The sequence below is a fragment of the Gobio gobio genome, assembly GCF_949357685.1.
Source record: "Gobio gobio genome assembly, chromosome: 23".
Taxonomy (NCBI): domain Eukaryota; kingdom Metazoa; phylum Chordata; class Actinopteri; order Cypriniformes; family Gobionidae; genus Gobio; species Gobio gobio.
The window spans coordinates 42,697,409-42,718,066 of record NC_137119.1 but is presented as its reverse complement, the minus strand read 5'-3'; the positions used below and the strand labels follow the sequence as shown (position 1 = coordinate 42,718,066).

General features: G+C 38.2%; 3 protein-coding genes across 6 annotated transcripts in view; 1 reads left to right on the top strand and 2 right to left on the bottom strand.

The window, feature by feature from the left end:
- ttc21a (tetratricopeptide repeat domain 21A) overlaps positions 1 to 4,889 on the bottom strand; it is a gene marked incomplete at both ends in the record, with an annotated part of 43,507 nt that extends 38,618 nt beyond the window's left edge. Inside the window, 4 exons of the mRNA XM_079806847.1 lie at positions 825 to 991; positions 1,092 to 1,202; positions 4,667 to 4,796; positions 4,863 to 4,889. Coding sequence (XP_079662973.1) covers positions 825 to 991; positions 1,092 to 1,202; positions 4,667 to 4,796; positions 4,863 to 4,889 — 435 coding nt within the window. The remainder of the gene's footprint in view (positions 1 to 824; positions 992 to 1,091; positions 1,203 to 4,666; positions 4,797 to 4,862) is intronic.
- A 514-nt stretch (positions 4,890 to 5,403) lies between these two features.
- On the top strand, positions 5,404 to 18,834 carry gorasp1b (golgi reassembly stacking protein 1b; the record flags this gene model as incomplete). The annotated part of the gene is made up of 9 exons (XM_079806390.1): positions 5,404 to 5,457; positions 8,571 to 8,651; positions 8,782 to 8,985; positions 11,246 to 11,332; positions 11,403 to 11,533; positions 13,154 to 13,274; positions 15,420 to 15,486; positions 18,525 to 18,656; positions 18,734 to 18,834. The coding sequence occupies 9 exons, from the start codon at positions 5,404 to 5,406 to the stop codon at positions 18,832 to 18,834; spliced, it is 978 nt and encodes a 325-aa protein (XP_079662516.1).
- The window catches only part of wdr48a (WD repeat domain 48a), a 40,396-nt gene continuing 36,320 nt past the window's right edge, over positions 16,583 to 20,658 (bottom strand). For all 4 annotated transcript variants that reach the window (XM_079806389.1, XM_079806386.1, XM_079806387.1 and 1 more), the window contains one exon: positions 16,583 to 18,923. The gene's annotated coding sequence lies outside the window, so the exon portion shown is untranslated. The remainder of the gene's footprint in view (positions 18,924 to 20,658) is intronic.

The window sequence follows — 20,658 nt, the reverse complement described above, 5'->3', positions numbered from 1 at the left end:
GCCGAGTGCATTTACATTCTGTGTGTGAGATCTCTCCGCTGTGGGCAGGTTGAAAACATGCGGAACAGCTCCATCTAGTGGCTGTAGTCTTTAGCCTCTGGCCACATTTTTTTCCAGAAATAAAATGCATAATTCTCTCGTCTCAGGGGGATATGAGGGGGGATTCCCCCCAAAAAACCTAAATAACGACTTATATAGTGATGACGATTTCAAAACACGGCCTCATGAAGCTTCGAAGCGTTATGAATCAGCGAGTCGAATCAGCAGTTTGAATCACCAAATTTCAGCAGTTTGGCGGTTTGACACGCGATCCGAATCATCATTCGACTCACTGATTCATAACGCTTCGAAGCTTCATGAGGCCGTGTTTTGAAATCGTCATCACTATATAAGTCGTTATTTAGGGTTTTGTTGCTCACAAAAACTATTGTCGCCGATTCATAAAGTTATTGTAGAAGCACTGTAGTGAGATGGACTTTGTAACGACGTCTTTAGTGTCTTTTAAGGGTCTTGAGAGTGAACCGTGCCAATGGAGGCCTTTCAGAGCATCAGATTTCATCTTCATTTGTGTCTGAAGATGAACGGAGGTCTGACGGGTGTCCAACCACATGAGGGGAAGTCATTAATGACAGAATTTTAATTTTTGGGTGAACTAACCCTTTAACACTAACGTTTTTTACAATCCTCAATAAAAAGTCTAAACTACCAATCAGACGACAGATATCAATTGTGCGCGACAGCAAAGTTTTGATCATGTTGACATTTAGAGGCCTTTGTGTATCAAATATGATCGTGTAGGCTGTTTAATTTCTGTGTCAACAAACCTCTGGTGACCTCTCCGAGAGTTTCAGCATCCTCTTGATGCATGTTCTGGCTCTGTGGTTGATCTCCAGGATCCAGTAAAGCAGCGCTGCGTAATACAGCGCCCTGTCCCCGGCTGTGGATCCGGACAGCTTCAGGTCAGAGTTCAGCTCATTCACAGCATCTCCATCTGATGTGGATACAGAATGACACAGATGATCCATTAATCAACGTTTCATTCATCCGTCATTCGGTTCAGTGTGTGTACAGAGCGTCAGGCTCAGAGTTACCAATGGTTTCGCAGCGCTTGTGTGCGCAAAGGAGAGCTACTGTGGAGCACAGAGACAGATGTGGATGATCTTTCAGCTGGACGAGATCTCGCAAAGCCTCTTGTATGCGACCTGCAATGAGCCTTCGTCATCATCATCATCATCAACATCACTATCAGCAGTTGCCATACAGCATTTTACCTTGATAATCATCAACTGTCATAAACACAGAAGAATGGGAAGTAGCGAAAATGGAAACACTCTTAAAAATAAAGGTTCTCTATAGACCTTATTCAGAGCAGCGCCATGACAGGTATGAAAGAGAGGCTGTGCGGGATTATAGATAGTTTCCACCACAGAATAAAAAATAAAGGTAATTGCGTTTTTTCCCCCCGCAATTACGAGGTTACATCGTGCAATTCTGACTTTTCTCTCAGATTTGCGTGATATAAACTCCTATAAAAGTAATTTTTTCCCCAATAGCTCGTTTATAGCTATATATTATACGCAAATGCGTGTTATAAAGTCAGAATTGCAAGATATAGTAAGAATTATGATATATAAACTCGCAATTGTCTGAGTTTTTATACGCAATTCTAGCTTTATAACTCGCAATTCTGACTTTTTTCACGCAATTGCAAGATTATATCATGCAATTCTGACTTTATTACACTCAATTCTGACTTTGTAACTCACAATTGCAAGTTATAAAGTCAGAATGACTTATTTAAAAAAGTAAGTCTATTTTCCCCATTCATTTCCCCAAGCCTTTTTTCCCCCGCAATTTCCAATTGCGAGTTTATAGCTCACAATTCTGAGAAAAGTAGTCAGAATTGCGTGTATAAATATAAATCAGAATATAAAATTCTGATAAAGTCAGAATTACGAGATATAGTCAGGATTAGACCTTATTCAGAGCGGCGCCATGACAGGTATGAAAGAGAGGATGTGCGGGATTATAGATGTACCGTGTTTTCAATGGCATCCGCGTTAAAAAGCTATGGAAGCTTGTTTCCACCACAGAATAAAAAAAGGTAATTGCGACTTTTTATCTCACAATTCTGACTTTTATTATCGCAATTACGAGGTTACATCTTGCAATTCTGACTTTTCTCTCAGACTTGCGTGATATAAACTCGCAATTGCGATTTATAAAGTCAGAATGATTTATGAAAAAAATTAAGTATTTTTTCCCATTCTTTTTCCACCCGCAATTTCCAATTGCAAGTTTATAGCTCACAATTCTGAAAAAAGAAGTCGCAATTGTGTGTTATAAAGTCAGAATTGCGAGATATAGTAAGAATTATGAGATATAAACTCGCAATTGTCAGAATTGTGAGTTTATATACGCAATTCTTACTTTTTTCTCGCAATTGCGAGATTATATCATGCAATTGTGACTTTATAACACGCAATTGAAAAATATGCGTATAAAAATATAAACTTTATATCACGCAATTCTGAGAAAAATAAACTTGCAAATGCGGATTATAAAGTCAGGATTACGAGATATAAACTCGCAATTCTGACTTTTTTTCTCGCAATTGCGAGTTTATATCTCGTAATTCTGACTTTATAACACGCATTTGTGACTTTATATCACCCAATTCAGACTTTGTAACTCACAATTGCAAGTTATAAAGTCAGAATGACTTATGAAAAAGGTAAGTCTTTTTTTTCCATTCATTTTCCCAAGCAGTTTTTTCCGTCAGAATAGTGAGATATAGTCAGAATTACGAGATATAAACTCGCAATTGCATGAAAAAGGTCAGAATTGCGTACATAAATATAAACTTTATATCAAGCAATTCTGAGAAAAAGTCAGAACTGCAAGATAGAAATTCACAATTGCAAGATAAAAAGTAAATTGCGTGATATAGTCAGGATTACGAGATAAACTCGCAATTGTCTGAATTGAGTTTAAATACGCAATTCTTACTTTTTTCTTTCAAGATTATATCATGCAATTGTGACTTTATAACATGCAATTGAGAATTGTGTATACAAATATAAACTTTATATCACGCAATTCTGAGAAAAATAAACTTGCAAATGCGTGTTATAAAGTCAGGATTACGAGATATAAACTAGCAATTGGAAGAAAAAAGTCAGAATTGCGTATATAAATAAACTTTATATCAAACAATTCTGAGAAAAAAAGTCTCGAATGCATGTTTTAAAGTCAGAATTGTAAGATATAAATTCGCAATTGCAAGATAAAAAGTCAATAGCGTGATATAGTCAGGATTGCGATAAACTCGCAATTGTCTGAATTGAGTTTATATACGCAATTCTTACTTTTTTCTCCCAATTGTGACTTTATATCACCCAATTCTGACTTTATAACACGAAATTGCAAGAAAAAAAGTAAGTCTATTTTTCCCATTTATTTTCCCAAGCCTTTTCTCCCCCACAATTTCCAATTTGCGAGTTTATAGCTCACAATTCTGAGAAAAGTAGTCAGAATTGCGTGATAAAGTCAGAATTGTGTATAAAAATAGAAACTTTATATCACACGCATTTGCAAGTTTATTTTCCTCAGAATTACGAGATATAAACTCGCAATTGCAAAAAAAGGCGCAATTGTGTGTTACAAAGTCATAATTGAGAGATTTAGTAAGAATTATGAGATATAAACTCGCTATTGTCAGAATTGCGAGTTATAAAGTCAGAATAACTAAAAAAGTAAATATTTTTTCCCATTCATTTTCCCAGTTGCGAGTTTATAGCTCACAATTCTGAGAGATATAATCAGAATTGCTAATATAAATATAAACTTTATATCACGCAATTCTGAGGGAAAAAAAACTTGCAAAGTTAGAATTGCAAGATATAATCAGAATTACGAGATATAAATTCACAATTGGAAGATTAAAAGTCAGAATTGCATGATATAGTCAGGATTACGAGATAAACTCGCAATTGCAAAAAAAGTCGCCATTGTGTGTTATAAAGTCACAATTGAAAGATTTAGTAAGAATTATGAGATATAAACTCACTATTGTCAGAATTGTGAGTTTATTATACACAATTCTGACTTTATAAAACGCAATTCTAACTTTGTAACTCACAATTGCTAGTTGTAAAGTCAGAATGACTTATGAAAATAGTGTTTTTTCCAATGTTTTCTTTCCAAAGTCTTTTAATTCCCCCCAAATTTCCAATTTGAGAAAAGTCGTCAGAATTTGCGAGATATAAAACTCGTAATTGTGAGATAAAAAGTCGCAATTATATTTTTTTAATGTTGTATTCTGTGGTCTCTATAAATCATGTCAGCTGGAGTTTGTCTATTTAAATTTCTTGGAAATATATTTTTGCATTGCTTCGTCAGCATAACAACCCAAAAACACATTAAATAACAGTAGATGGCGCTGTTGTCAATAAGGTCCACTGGCACTAACACGGGCTTTCACATCCATAAAACCTTTCCATTGCGGGAAAAAAAAATTATTTATAGAGGAAAAGGGGTTAAAATGCTCTTCATAATTGAAGATATGTTCACTAAAAGGTTTTCTGAAACGGTTCTTCTATGGTATCTCTCCCTTCCTGGAACCTTTATTTTTAACAATATGTAAATAAGTCCAACTTTAGCCTACCATCCATCATAATTGCGAAAGCTTTGAAGAACCGGAGCACTGGATCATTATTATACAACTTTAAATTCTTCACAGCTGTATTGATGGCATGTCTGAAGCATTTCTCCCTCATGTAATATAGAATTAACGGCTGTTAAAGAAAACACCATTAAAATATGATTAAAAAAAAGATCGAACATATGAAATCAAAACTCACCAAACACGTCTGATCGTTTTCTGACATATTGTATCCGGATAATTCAACTAATTCACGTTATAATAACGTTAGCGGCGTCAAAACAGCACCTGAGATTTTAAATAACGGAAATCTGCAGTCGATAGACACCTGCACAGGAATAGTAATCAAACACAGACACCGGCACCTGTGTAATTATGCCTAGCGATCTTCTAAGATTGATTACTCACGTCTGTTTAACCGAAGCGAAAACACTAATAATATTTTTAGTGTCTTTATCTGTATACCATACTGTTATATTTAATTTTCGTCTTGTTAATGTTTGTTTTAATAAAGTAGAAAGAGTTTTTTAAAAAGCGAACGGACGAATCCTACTATGGTGAAGGCTTGACGTCGAGAGTCGCAGAGTAACGTGATTGGCTAAAAGCAGGCGTTTAATTAATATTAATGAGTAGCTTCAGGAAGGTTACTAAGCAACGTCCTCATGTACTAATCAATATTCATGAGCAGAGCTTGGCTGTAGTAGGATTGTTGTTCGTCCACCGGCCGTCCGCAGTTCATGATGGGTTTGATTCAGAGCGTGTTTGCTGCAGAGGGCGGATATCACGTGCACGCGGTGAGTGCGACATTAACAGCTGTTTTAGTCATTATATCGCGTTTAGTTGGACATAGAGTCTGATGAATCAGCAATTAACAGGGTGTGATAAAGTAAATAACATACGACCTAAAGGTTTGTCAAGCGTGTCCTAGTGTCACAGCATTGAAAAATACAATTTCGTCTATTTCTATGTTTATTAGAGTAATAATCGGAATATTGTCACTTGGAAAAATAGAGGACTTCAAATCCTAAATTATTTTCCTTTAAGAAGATTTCTGGATCAGTTCCAAAGGATGACACACAAATATTTTTGTAATAATTGTGAGTTTTCTCAATTTAAGTATGACAGTTTTCTTAATTTGACTCAACATTTGTATATATGTGTGTGTGCTGTGTATAATTATGTATATATAAGCACACACACATGCATGTATATATTTCTTAAATTATATATATATATATATATATATATATATATATATATATATATGTGTGCGTGTGTGTGTATTTATTTATACATAATTATACACAGCACACCCACATGTATTATGTAAACACAAACTTATTTTTAATCGATTTGACAGCAATCTAAAACAATTTAAATCAAGATACATTTACTTGAAGCAAAATGACTGAAGATATTAAGTCTTGTTTTCCAATCAAATTGATTAAAAGTGAGTTTATCCTTAAAAAAAGAAAAATATCGGTCCATGGGATAAGAAAAATAAACTTGTTTTGCCTTTGAATTAAAGTCGGCATGAAACAGAAGTTGCGTTCGTCTTTTCTTCTCTATTGTGCCGTATATCGAGTGAAACGCTTCTCAAACAAGAACAAATGTAGGGCGGGGCTTGATTGTGTCTGTGGGGAATTGATTGGATGGTTGTGGTTTGCTATTGGCTGATCTCATGTGAGTGACAGGTTGCCCCGCCCTCGTTATCAGAGAAGAGAGGAGATGTTATTCTGATTTAAGATGATTAAAATCGGAATATTGTCACTTGGAAAAATAAAAGTCCCGCCTGCGACTGTGGCATAATAAAAGTCCCACCGGCGACTGTGGCATAATAAAAGACCCTCTGGCGACTGTGGCATAATAAAAGTCCCGCCTGCGACTGTGGCATAATAAAAGTCCCACCGGCGACTGTGGCATAATAAAAGACCCTCTGGCCACTGTGGCATAATAAAAGTCCCACCGGCGACTGTGGCGTAATAAAAGTCCCGCTGCTCGCGAGCCGTGTGTTGCATTCATCTTATTAAAGGATTACTTCAGTGATTAGAATTAAGCTTTGTATTTAAACAGAGTCATTTATGTAGTAGAAATGTGAAATAATTTTTGAATTTGGTGCCTTCTAGACTGAGAAAAGACAGAAAATTTATTTGTCTCTTGTGGATGAAAGACAACAACTCCCAGAATGCACTTGCTTCGCTGCCCTACGAGGCCACTCCATACACCGTCGTTTTGATCTTCATAGTAATACAATCATTTAGTTCAGTTGGAGAATAAACACTACAATTATAAACTGAACGTGTGTTTTCAATAAAGTGTGAGTGAGCCGAACGAAAGTCACGGCACAGACGCAGCAGGATCAGATTTCATTCATTCCTCTCGAAGAGCTGAGCAGAGCTGAGGTAACGTTAACGTTTTCAGATCGCATTTGGAAGCTAAACTATCACAGGAATTAATTGAAAAGTTGAAACACTCACTTTGCTCTGCACCGCTCCGTTATGATTGTCCGTGCGGCCGTCTGTGTCTTCATTCTGTGTGTGAGATCTCTCCGCTGTGGGCAGTTGATAACATGCGGAACAGCTCCATCTAGTGGCTGTAGTCTTTAGCCTCTAGCCAAAAAATCCTCTGATGACGCAAAATGACGATATTTGCGTCATCGGAGGATTTTTTCCAGAAATAAAATGCATAATTATCTCGTCTCAGGGGGATATGAGGGGGGAAGTACCATCATTTGAATATACTACCGGGTTTCTACTGATACAAAACCTAAAGGCCTGTACACACCGGGACGAATATCGCGCGCGCTTATCGGCAGCGTTTTTCGGCGCGTCTTGAGTGTTCACACCCAAGCGATTTTCACTGGCGCTGCGCCGAGTGAACGTGCACATTCAGTCGATGCGCTCGCGGTACACAAGATGGTGCTGCGGCACTTTAAGCCTCTGACACTCGCTTGTCACACAGAAGGAGAAGAGAGACAGTATTTACGTGCTTGCCAAAACCATAGACATATGTATATGGACAAAACCATTCACACACTTTTTGCTAACTGGCAAGCAGCATTAGCAGTTCATCTTCTTCTTTGTCTACTGACTACTTCTTCGTCGTATCAATGTGTGCTCGGCAAGACCGTTTTGTGCTTGAGCGCCACCAAGTGGTGTTTTACTGTCACTTCAGCAGCTCCAGGCACGTGAACAAAAGCGCCGATCTCATTGGTCGGACAGTTTTTTACGCGCCGCGTCAAAATAAAAAAACAAACCCGAGGCGTTTTTTTTAAAATGACGCTTTTACGCCTGGCGTTTTGTGCGTCGGTGTGAACACTCACATTGGCGCCCATTGTTTAGTCCCGAGGCGTTAAACGTCGGCGATAAACGCGTGCGAAAATCGTCCCGGTGTGAACAGGCCTTAATGCTAAATCACTGAAGTGACCCTTTAACAATCGCTCCAGCGGTTCCTCAGCTCCACAACACTCGCTCCTGCTCTGCTTCAGACTACAGTAATGTTAATAATCACATCAACATGATTTCTATCCTATCCTGATTCTTTCCCACCGGCTGTGAGCTGAAGACCACATGTCCCCAGATTCTGCGCTCAAACGTGCCGTCATCAAACTACGCCTTTGTTTTGAACAGGCGACCTCTAGCGGACGGAAAACTTACATAGTGCAGCTTTAAAATCCTAAATGATTTCCCTTTAAGATGATTTCTGAATCAGTTCCAAATTATGGCACATACAAATATAATTTTATTTGTGTCATAATTGCATTTTGAGTTTTTAATTTAAGTATGACAATTTTCTTAATATGACTCAATTTCGACTTTTTATTTCGACTTAGTATGTCAATTTCGTCATAATTATGATTTACAGAAGCATCATGGTCTCTTTCATAATATTCCGCTTTAATTCCCAGATCCAGGAGAATTCTCCAGCGGAGCGAGCCGGCCTGGAGCCCTTCTTTGATTTTATTTTGTCTATTGGACACACCAGACTGGTGAGACTCCTAAATCTCCTAAATTTCATGAGGAGTCAGAACCAGAAGTCACAAATCATGATGATGATGAACATCTGAAGACTTCTTGCATGCCTCTGAGAGCCTAACGCATGTGTGTGTGTGTGATCAGAATAAAGAAAGCAGCACGCTGAAAGACCTCCTGAGGGCGAACGTGGAGAAGCCGGTGAAGCTGGAGGTGTACAGCAGTAAAGTGATGAGGATCCGAGAGCTGCAGGTCGTTCCCAGTAACATGTGGGGCGGTCAGGGCTTACTGGGGGCCAGCGTCAAGTTCTGCTCTTTCCAAGGGGCCAATCACAACGTCTGGCATGTGTTGGTGAGCTGCGTTTTATCATTTAAAGGTCCCGTTCTTCGTGTTTTTTTGAAGCTTTGATTGTGTTTACAGTGTGCAATATAACATGTGTTCATGTTTCGCGTGTAAAAAAACACAGTATTTTTCACACTATTTACTGATCTGTGTACCGCTGTTTCCACTGTCCTAAAAACGGCTGGTGATTTCCTTGTTCTATAAAGTCCCTCCTTCAGAAATACGTAACGAGTTCTGATTGTGCAAGCGGTTCCTGTGCTGTGATTCGACCACAGCTTAGCGCACGTGAAAGCGGTTCCTGTGTTGTAATTTGACAGCAGCTTAGCGCACGTTGGAAAGGTCACGCCTCTTAACGGAGAGATGTATGCGTTCAATAATCTCTACAGCGTCCCTGGGAAAGCCAAACAAAGGGGATTTGACTCCTGGATGAAAATAACAGCGTCTCGATGACATGGCGATAAACACACTCAACGCAACAGTTCCTTTTCTCCACGCGACCGTCCGCTTCTCCACGTGGGACAGCAACAAGACCGCGCCCCCTTTTTCGCGTTTCTTTGTGGGCGGAGGTTAGTCTGTTCTACCGCTCTACTGACGTAATTAAAGAAGGAAGCACCAGGATGTAGTCCAAGCCAGCCGTTCGCTGTAGGCTTTGAAAGGGAACTTCTGTTAAATAAAATATCTCGCTTGGCATTGAACTTTCAGCTTTATAATTTTACAGGTATTATTTATGCTCTAACAGCAACATTACACACTAACTAAAGTTTGAACAATGGAATCGCGAAGAAGGGGACCTTTAAAGCCATTAAATCAGTCCAAAAGTCTCAGACCCTATTGAAAATTATTTTTTAATCTATTAAATCATTAATAATAATAAATAGAGCATTTAAAAAAAAATACAATATCACTTTACAATAAGGTATAATGTATTAAACACACATTCACACTCACGAACAAATGTTGGCTGATCTCATGTGAGTGACAGGTGGCCCCGCCCTCGTCATCAGAGAAGAGATGATAAAGGTGTCATGAACTGGCTTTTTTAATTTGTGTGTTATACTGATGTCAGAGGTCATCTTATGACGTTTGCGTGGTTTTTACATTAAAAAACATCATACTGAATAAGTAATAGGCTATTTTCTGCCTTGGTTTTTAGGCTCTCTGAAAAACTCGGTTTTGATGGGCGTGCCGAACTGAAGACTTGGAAGTAAACAACCACGGCTAGGATTGGATAAGATTTGCATATTTAAAGGGATAGTTCGCCCAAAAATGAATCATGTTCAAATAGGCGCTCTCTTTATAAATAAACCACAGATTTGAGCTTTAAACAACTACATTATCGCCTGAAAAAGTCTTAAAACTACGTTTTGTCACATTAACAGTAGAATTTAACAAAAAAGACGTGTAAACACAGCCCATGTCAGCCATTTCTCAACGAGGCGAGCCGGCTGGCAGAAGCCCCTCCCATGAGGCAAATTCACGTCTGTTGTGAAGGGAATTTCATGCGCGAATGAAGCGAGTAAACTCAAAATGTTCAAGTGTCCAACTTCGCGTGAATAGCGCGAATCATTCGCTGCTGGTGTGAACGCTACATAATGCAACTATCACATATAAAAAACTTGTTTTACTCACATTAGTGCTGCTTCATTCATTCATGTAATCTCATCCTGTCTGCAAATCCAGCCTCTTGTTTACAAACGAATCTGTGGTTAAATGAAAGAACAGACGCGCAATGTCTTGCCCACGTGAGCTGGATATTCATTAAAAATAAAGTTCATCCATGCATTCATAATATTGGAATCCAACTGAAGCTTATACGATATGTTTAGAAGTTCGATGCGGTTTAGCTCTATGTTGGCGTACGTCATGTCAGGCACGAGTCGGTGGGCGGGGCTACAGAATCAGGCGTTGTTCTTCTTCTGTTGAGGTGGTGCTTCACTTCACGCTGATGCTATTAGGTGTGGCATTTTCTGAGATCGAGCGTTTTCTGGGCCTGGTGTCTATAAAAGCTTTTCTTTGACTAACAAGGAAGTTATCAGCTCTGAAACGTACAGGATATTCTTATATCACCATGACCTTTATATATCAAAAGCTCAAGGGAAAATTGATTTCTCAATTCATCACCACTTTAAAATAATAATGATGTGCACCGATAAATCATTTCGAATAAACACTGCAATAATCACAGTGACTCAGCCTTCTGGGCTGCACTGTGTGTGTTTATTTGCAAGGATGTCGTTTGTTTAATTGGTTTTCATTGACTTTCTTTCAGGATGTGGAAGCGAACTCTCCTGCTGAACTGGCTGGACTGAAGCCGTACTCAGATTACATTGTTGGAGCAGACCAGGTGTTGCAGGAAGTAAGAACCTTGAAGACTGCATTTGATATGGATGAATGAATGAAATCTCACGGCCTGTGAATGTTTGCAGTCGGAGGATTTCTTCTCTCTGATCGAGGCGTCTGAGGGAAAGGCGCTGAAGCTGCTGGTGTATAACACACGGTGTGACCGCTGTAGGGAAGTGATGATCACTCCTAACGGAGCCTGGGGCGGAGAGGGAAGGTACATCCATCAGCAACACTACATCCAGAATACAGTCCAGTCCAGCTCTCATTGGTCAGATGGCCCAGTCTGTTGTGATTGGTCTGCTCCACTCCACTCTCAGATACAATTACAGTGTGTGAGGGCGGGGCAAAGAGACGCTGTTCAGCCAATCAAGACCAGAGGCTGACATTATGCTAATTAGTTACAAACCTACGTAGGTTCAGCAGGAAGTGAGACTGGAGATACTGACGACTCATTTCCGTTCAGAATCCATAACTCCATTAATCTTTAAAACTCTGCAGACCTTGTACATTCACAAACAGCTCTATTATACACTCACCTAAAGGATTATTAGGAACACCTGTTCAATTTCTCATTAATGCAATTATCTAATCAACCAATCACATGGCAGTTGCTTCAGTGTATTTAGGGGTGTGGTCCTGGTCAAGACAATCTCCTGAACTCCACACTGAATGTCGGAATGGGAAAGAAAGGGGATTTAAGCAATTTTGAGCGTGGCATGGTTGTTGGTCTGAGTATTTCACAATCTGCTCAGTTACTGGGATTTTCACGCACAACCATTTCTAGGGTTTACAAAGAATGGTGTGAAAAGGGAAAAGCATCCAGTATGCGGCAGTCCTGTGGGAGAAAATGCCTTGTTGATGCTAGAGGTCAGAGGAGAATGGGCCGACTGATTCAAGCTGATAGAAGAGCAACTTTGACTGAAATAACCACTCGTTACAACCGAGGTCTGCAGCAAAGCATTTGTGAAGCCACAACACACACAACCTTGAGGCGGATGAGCTACAACAGCAGAAGACCCCACCGGGTACCACTCATCTCCACTACAAATAGGAAAAAGAGGCGACAATTTGCACCAGCTCACCAAAATTGGACAGTTGAAGACTGGAAAAATGTTGCCTGGTCTGATGAGTCTTGATTTCTGTTGAGACATTCAGATGGTGGAGTCAGAATTTGGCGTAAACAGAATGAGAACATGGATCCATCATGCCTTGTTACCACTGTGCAGGCTGGTGGTGGTGGTGTAATGGTGTGGGGGATGTTTTCTTGGCACACTTTAGGCCCCTTAGTGCCAATTGGGCATGGTTTAAATGCCACGGCCTACCTGAGCATTGTTTCTGACCATGTCCATCCCTTTATGAGCACCATGTCCCCATCCTCTGATGGCTACTTCCAGCAGGATAATGCACCGTCACAAAGCTCCAATCTTTTCAAATTGGTTTCTTGAACATGACAATGAGTTCACTGGACTAAAATGGCCCCACAGTCACCAGATCTCAACCCAATAGAGCATCTTTGGGATGTGGTGGAACGGGAGCTTCGTGCCCTGGATGTGCATCCCACAAATCTCCATCAACTGCAAGATGCTCTCCTATCAATATGGGCCAACATTTCTAAAGAAGGCTTTCAGCACCTTGTTGAATCAATGCCACGTAGAATTAAGGCAGTTCTGAAGGCCAAAGGGGGTCAAACACAGTATTAGTGTGTGTTCCTAATAATCCTTTAGGTGAGTGTATATAGCATACACTGCGTGAAAGGTCATATCCCAAAAAGCATAATAGCTGCACTTTAAGCAGTATGTGTGTACTCACGCGTGTCCCGTTTGTGTTCTCTCAGTCTTGGTTGTGGCGTGGGGTTTGGGTATCTGCATCGTATCCCCATGCGCCCGTTCGCATCAGATCAACCCCAGAATGCATCTGCAACATCTGGAAACCAAGAGGACAAACACTGGTCTGAGGTAGATGCACAGATCTCACAGTAACCATCTACAGCTCACATTCCACTCAAAAACATTTATATTTGATATTTTGGACAAGTTATATTCTTCATAAGACTCCCCGTCATAATGTGAATTGTATAGAAACTTGTTTCCGCCATAGAATATAAAATAAAAAAGGTTATTGCGATTTGTTTTACAATTTGACACAATTAACCTCACAAATCTGAGGAAAAAGTCTGAATTGCATAATATAAACTCACAATTCTGATATTTTTAGCAAATGCAAGTTATAAACTGACTTTTCCCTCTGTTTCTTCTTTAAATTTACAATTTAAAAAACGTAATTGTGTCTTTTATCTCACAATTCTGACATCTTTTCATAATTCTGAGAGTCCGAATTGCGAAATAAATAATTCTGACATTTTCTCGCAATTGTACGTTTGTAACTATAAGTATGACTATAATATATAATAATTATGACTATAATATTCTAATTATATAATTATGACTTCTTATTTTGCGATTAAATGTCAAATTTTAGATCTAAACTCGCAATTTAAAAAAAGGTAATTTTGACTTCTCAAAATTCCGAGTTTAAACCTCAAAAATCTGAGAAAAAGCCAGAATTATGAAACAAAAACTCACAATTCTGACATTTTCTTGCAATTCCGAGTTATAACTGACTTTTTTTTCTCTTTTTGCCCAAAAAATCTGAATTTTTAGATATAACTCGATAAATAAATAAACTAAAAAAGGTAATTGTCTTTTTAAATCTCACAATTCGGACATTTTTTCACAACTGTGAGTTTACAACTATGACTATAATATATAATTATGTCTAATTATTTCGCAATAAAAAGTCAATTTTTAGATATAAACTCGCAATTTAAAAAAGTGAATTGTGACACATATCTCTTTACTTTTTATCTCACAATTGATATTTGACAATTCTGTGTTTATGCCTCACAAATCTGAGAAAAAAAATCCCAATTGGGAAACAAACTCACAATTCTGACACTCGCAATTGCGTGTTATAAGTTTGTGAGAAAAAAGTCAGAATTTTTTTATATACACTCGCAATAAAAAGGTAATTATGACTTAATCTCACAATGGACTTTTTTTTCCCACAATTCCAACAAAGTCAGGATAACGAAATATAAACTCACAATTCAGACTTTCTTGCAATTCTGACTTTTTTCTCTATTTGCGTGAAAAGTCTTTTGGAGAATTTGGAGTCATAAAACTCACAATTAAATAAAAGGTAATTGTGACCTCACAATTCTGACATTTTTTAAATCTGAAATCTGAGAAAAAAGCCAGAATTATAAAACAAACTCACAATTCTAGAGTTATAAACTGACTTTTTTTCTCTTTTTGCCAAAAAATCAGAATTTTTAGACTCGCAATAAAAAGGTAATTGTTGGAATTGTGAAAAAAAGTCAATTGTGAGATTTAAAGTCACAATTACTTCTTTATTGCGAGTGTACGTAGATCTAAAAATTCTGACTTTGTTGGAATTGTGAAAAAAAGAAAATTGTGAGATTTAAAGTCACAAAGTCAGAATTACGAAATATAAACTCACAATTCAGACTTTCTTGCAATTCAGAATTTTTTGTCATAAAACTCACAATTAAATAAAAGGTAATTGTGACTTCTCACATTTCTGAGTTTAAACCTCAAAAATCAGAGAAAAAAAAATCTGAATTTTTAGACAAACTCTATATACATTTTTAGATATAAACTAAAAAAAGTAATTGGGACTTTTTAATCTCACAATTCTGACATTTTCTTGTAATCTTGAGTTTATAAAACTTGCAATTCTGACTTTTTTGTCATTGTCAAAGTCAGATTTTTTAGACAAACTCAGTTAAAAAAAAGGTAATTGTGACTCAATTCGGGGTTTATAATCTCACAAATCTGAGAAGGTTTGAATTGTGAAATATGAAAATCATAATTCTGACATGCTCTCACACGAGTTATAAACTGACCTTTTTCTCTTTTTGCAGGAAAAGTCAGAATTGTGAGATAGAACCTTGCAATTATGAAAGAATAAATACGTTTATTCAGTTTATGGCGGAAGCAAGGTTCTATAGTGTTGTATAAACTCTAGATGCTGAGTAAAGGTGAAATAATGAGCAGGTTTAATCACGAGTCTGATTGCAGTCATTGTTAGATGAGTTGGAGCGTGGCGTGACGGTAGAGGCTGCAGCATCACACCAGAGATCTCCAGGTGGGTCAGATGATCAGATGCCACTGCAAACCATGCTATTATTATTATTATTATTATTAACACATAATAGAGATAATCAGAACAATCTCATGTGGTAGCAAACAGTGGTGATATACCTACAGAATATGCTGAACATCAACTTTACAATGCAGAAGAAAAATAGAGGCCATAGAGGGACAAAGTACACAACTCCATAACTTGAGTAAAAGTACCACTGGTCAAATGTTACTCTGGTACAAAGTCAAAGTGGTCAAAACTGATTTTTACTGAAGTAAAAGTACAGAAGTACTTGCTTTGAACACTAGAACCGCCAGAGGTCGCTGTATACCTAAAACCGCCAGCGGGGAAAATTTACCCATGCAGATTATTACTGTATTGATACGGCTAAAAAGCGTAATATGCCACTGTATTATGCCACGGTCTTCACAAAGTAATGTATAGAGTCATGAAATTATTATTTTAGTCATCAACTATGTTTTTGTCCTGTTGTTTTATGCTATTTTAAGCAGATACACTAATCACTTTTTGGTGACTATAGGCTAAACCTGTAACGACGACGAGAATTAGATGGAAATAAATACATATTTGGGTGGTGTAATATTATAATAAAATGTCATTAATCCCATATTAAGATAAATCATGTTATTTAAATGACTAAAATACCCTAAATACACAATGAAGAGCAATAATAATTCACAGCTCTGCATAAGATGAATGACAATTTATGATAAGGATAACATGCGCACAGTTTGACCTAATACATTTTTCATTTGTATAGTTATATCATTTATAATTTGAATAAGAGAACAACAGCAACTTGGGATAATCATGAAAATTGTTTTATTCATTCCATCATATCAGTTTTTTTTTTTTTCAGGAAATGGGCAGACTTGAATAAATAGCAACACAGTAGCAAACAACACTCAATATAAAATTGCAAAACAAAAATGTATAATTAATCCAAAGTCTGAACATTTATAAATAGGCTAAAACATCCTTATTTGACCGTGCGTTGTGTGAATGTTTACAGTGAGCCGACGCTCAAACACAGCACGAAAATAGAGGAATTATATCGGGGTAAATTTGACCCGCTGGTGCTTATAGGTATAAATGCCCCGTTTTTAAATCTGGTTTTATCTAAACATTTTTTAACAGGGGATTGTAAATAACACAGTTTTAGTAAAAGTCAGTGACTGGGAGATTTGGATATTTTATTGGAAATCTGTTATGTACATTTGAAAAACAGCCATGGGTAAATTTTACCCCATAGCGGTTCTAGTGTTAAAAGTATCAAACGCATTGTTTTATTGTTGTATGAACACACACTGTGCCATCATCATGGTGGTTTAAGCCAGTCAGTGTTGCTACGACTACCTTAAAACTCATTTAAATACTTGTTTAAAAGTTACAAAGCCCTTTATAAAGCTGCTGTCACTTTAAGGCCGAATGCACGGATCCAATACACTGATACACATCCCATAATTTCCCAACCGTTTACCTTCACTTAAGAAAATCAACTGTGTAAATATTCTTAATACTCACCAAAAGACTGGGCCATCTGACCAATCAGTGCAGAGTAGACCAATCACAACAGACTGGACCATCTGACCAATCAGAGCAGAGTAGACCAATCACAACAGACTGGACCATCTGACCAATCAGAGCAGAGTACTTAAAGGGGTGGTTCCGTGTTTTTTTTCTAGGCTTGGTTGTGTTTATGGGGTGCAGTATAACATGTCTTAACACTTCTTTTTTTTTTTTAAACGCCGTATTTTTCTTATATTTGACCTTTATTCCACACCGCTGTCTGTCCTTTGAACGGCTCATTTGCTTCCTGCTTCTGTGAAGCCCATCCCTCCGAAAAACGCAATGGTCTTCGATTGGTTAGATGGCCAAATGTAGTTTGTAGTTCTGCAACAGCTCTTTCTCTTTCGTGATGACGGCGACGTCTTTGTTGCGTGTTCGCGGGGGCAGTGTTTGTTAATAGCAGGTGTTTATGATGTCACCAACCCGGGAAGAAGCTTGTTGTAGTCCAAACCAGCCGTTTTTATAGGCGATAAACTGCCATAACTTTAAAAGACAATATCTCTGTTTGCATTGAACTTTCAGCGCTGTAACTTTGCAGATACTGTTTATGCTCAAGCAGCAACATTACACACTAACTAAAGTTAAAAAAGTGAAATCGCATGCAACCACTCCTTTAAAGGGTTAGTTCACCCAAAAATGAAAATTGTCATTAATTACTTACCCTCATGTCGTTCGACACCCGTCAGACCTCCGTTCATCTTCAGAACACAAATGAAGATATTTTAGTGTAAATCTGATGCTCTGAAAGTCCTCCATTGGCTCAATGCACTTTACACTCTCAAGACCCTTAAAAGACACTAAAGACGTCGTTACAAAGTCCATCTCACTACAGTGGCTCTACAATAACTTTATGAAGAGACAAGAATAGTTTTTGTGCGCAAAAAAACCCTAAATAACGACTAATATAGTGATGACGATTTCAAAACACGGCATCATGAAGCTTCGAAGCGTTATGAATCAGTGAGTCCATTCATGATTCGGTTCGCGTGTCAAACTGCCAAAATTTGGCGATCCAAACTGCTGATTCGACTCACTGATTCATAACGCTTCGAAGTTTCATGAGGCCGTGTTTTGAAATCGTCATCACTATATAAGTCGTTATTTAGGGTTTTTTTGCGCACAAAAACTATTGTCGCCGATTCATAAAGTTATTGTAGAGCCACTGTAGTGAGATGGACTTTGTAACGACGTCTTTAGTGTCTTTTAAGGGTCTTGAGAGTGTAAAGTGCATTGAGCCAATGGAGGACTTTCAGAGCATCAGATTTACACTAAAATATCTTCATTTGTGTCTGAAGATGAACGGAGGTCTGACGGGTGTCGAACGACATGAGGGTGAGGAATTAATGACAGAATTTTCATTTTTGGGTGAACTAACCCTTTAAGTACAGTGCTCAAGTACATATATATTTAGTTAGTGTCCACCTCTGATCAAAAGCAGTTGTTGTTGACAGACACGTTTGAGACGATGGCTGTGGATCTCTCCAGACGTTTGGATTCATCCGCTACAGACGGCACTTCCTCTTTGATAGTGGATGATGAAGATGAAGATGGCGTCTGCAGCGGTGAGGACGCGTCTGCTTTGAGTAAGCATCAAAATACCTTTAAAACCAATGAAGCTTCTCTCTCCTCCGCTCACGTGCCACATTACTCCCTCGTGAAGGCCGGTTTGAAGACAGCGCGAGGATCTCCACAGCAGCCCAGGAGGACCATTCAGTGACCTTGAACATGGAGCTGAAGGATGACCAGGATGTGACATCATGAGTATCCAGGGCTTGACTACAGGAGTTTAGCTGATGCGGTGGAGTGAATGAAATCTGCTGAAGCGCTGGATCTCTGAGCATTTACTGCAGCTGTAGAGCACAGAGAAACATGCTTTAAAGGGTTAGTTCACCCAAAAATGAAAATTCTGTCATTAATTCCTCACCCTCATGTCGTTCGACACCCGTCAGACCTCCGTTCATCTTCAGACACAAATGAAGATATTTTAGTGTAAAGCTGATGCTGAGAAAGGCTTCAGATAGGCCTCCATGGGTCTACGTCATATTCTCGCGCATGCGTCGTGGAGACACACACGGAAGACAAGAACAAGTTGGATAAAGGTGTTATTTAGATTTTTTTTTGCGCACAAAAACTATTGTCGTCGCATCGTAAAATTATTGTAGAGTCACTGTGGTGAGATGGACTTTGTAACGGCGTTTTAAGTGCCTTTTATGGGTCTTGTGAGTGTAAATGTACTGAATGCCAATGGAGGCCTATCTGAAGCCTTTCTCAGCATCAGCTTTACACTAAAATATCTTCATTTGTGTCTGAAGATGAACGGAGGTCTGACGGGTGTCGAACGACATGAGGGTGAGGAATTAATGACATAATTCTCATTTTTGGGTGAACTAACCCTTTAAGAGCCACAGTGTGAGGTGTAGCTTCAGTTTGCACATGTAGAAAATACACCTTCATCTGTTATAGTGTGAATATCATAAAATGTCTATAGTGTGTTTCACCTCAAAACATATACACACATTATAAATATATCTATGAGTACACATACTACGGGTCAAAAGTTTGGAAACATTAAGGTTTTTTTTAAAAAGAGTCTGTTGCATGAATCTAGCTGAACAAACTCTGAGTTTCAGAGTCGGTTTAGAGTTGACAAATCCAGATCAATCCAGCCTGGTTTAGATCAAGTTCAACAGTCTCTCAAAGCTTGGTATAAATGTGATTAACTCTGAAGCGCATGCACCTGAAAGTGTGACACGTGCGGAAAACAGCCAATAACAGTGTCCGTTTGATTGACTTCTCGCGAGAGAGACGGCGCAATTCACTTTGTTTTGAAAAGTATCATGAGATTAAATGCGTTTACAAAGCAGGAATAAATCACTGAAAGAATATCTGACTGTATCAATGCATGATGTCAATCAAAGAAATATGCCTAATAATTATAGTTCACAAAGAGCTCAAATGAATACACGTTGCTTAAAAGAATTGTATTAATATATATTAATATTATGAATGCATGTATACAGCCCCTATTGTATCTGTTGGTTTTCTTATTATTATTCTTCCCGAATGGGAGTCAATGTCAGCCTTATGAACCATGAAATTTGGCACAATTGTAGAGATGTTCATCAATAGTAAATTTGGAGTCTCTAAGACCAACTCCATAGTGCCACCACCAGTTCAAAAATTCAACATTGAACCGTTATAACTTTTGAATCATTTGATATAGAGAAATGAAACTTACTCATGCTGATCTTATTCATTATCGTACATTAAAACGCCCATTACAGTGGCAGCCATTTTGAAAAGTACAGTATTCAGTTTTTTCGCTACTCCTCCTTCAAAATGTGTCCAATTCTCACAAAACTTGGCAGAGATGATCTTTGGACTGAGCTGCACAGAAATGACTGAACAGAATTTTGTCTTCCTGGTGAAAGAAAAAAGTTATGATGACGCAAACTTAACAAGGTCGACCCAAAATTGGTTCACAGGCTGTAATTCGGCCAAACTTTGATCAATCGAAACAAATAGGTACGTTTCATTGGACCCATGACCTGAGGGTTCATGCCAAACCTGGGAGCAGCGCCACCT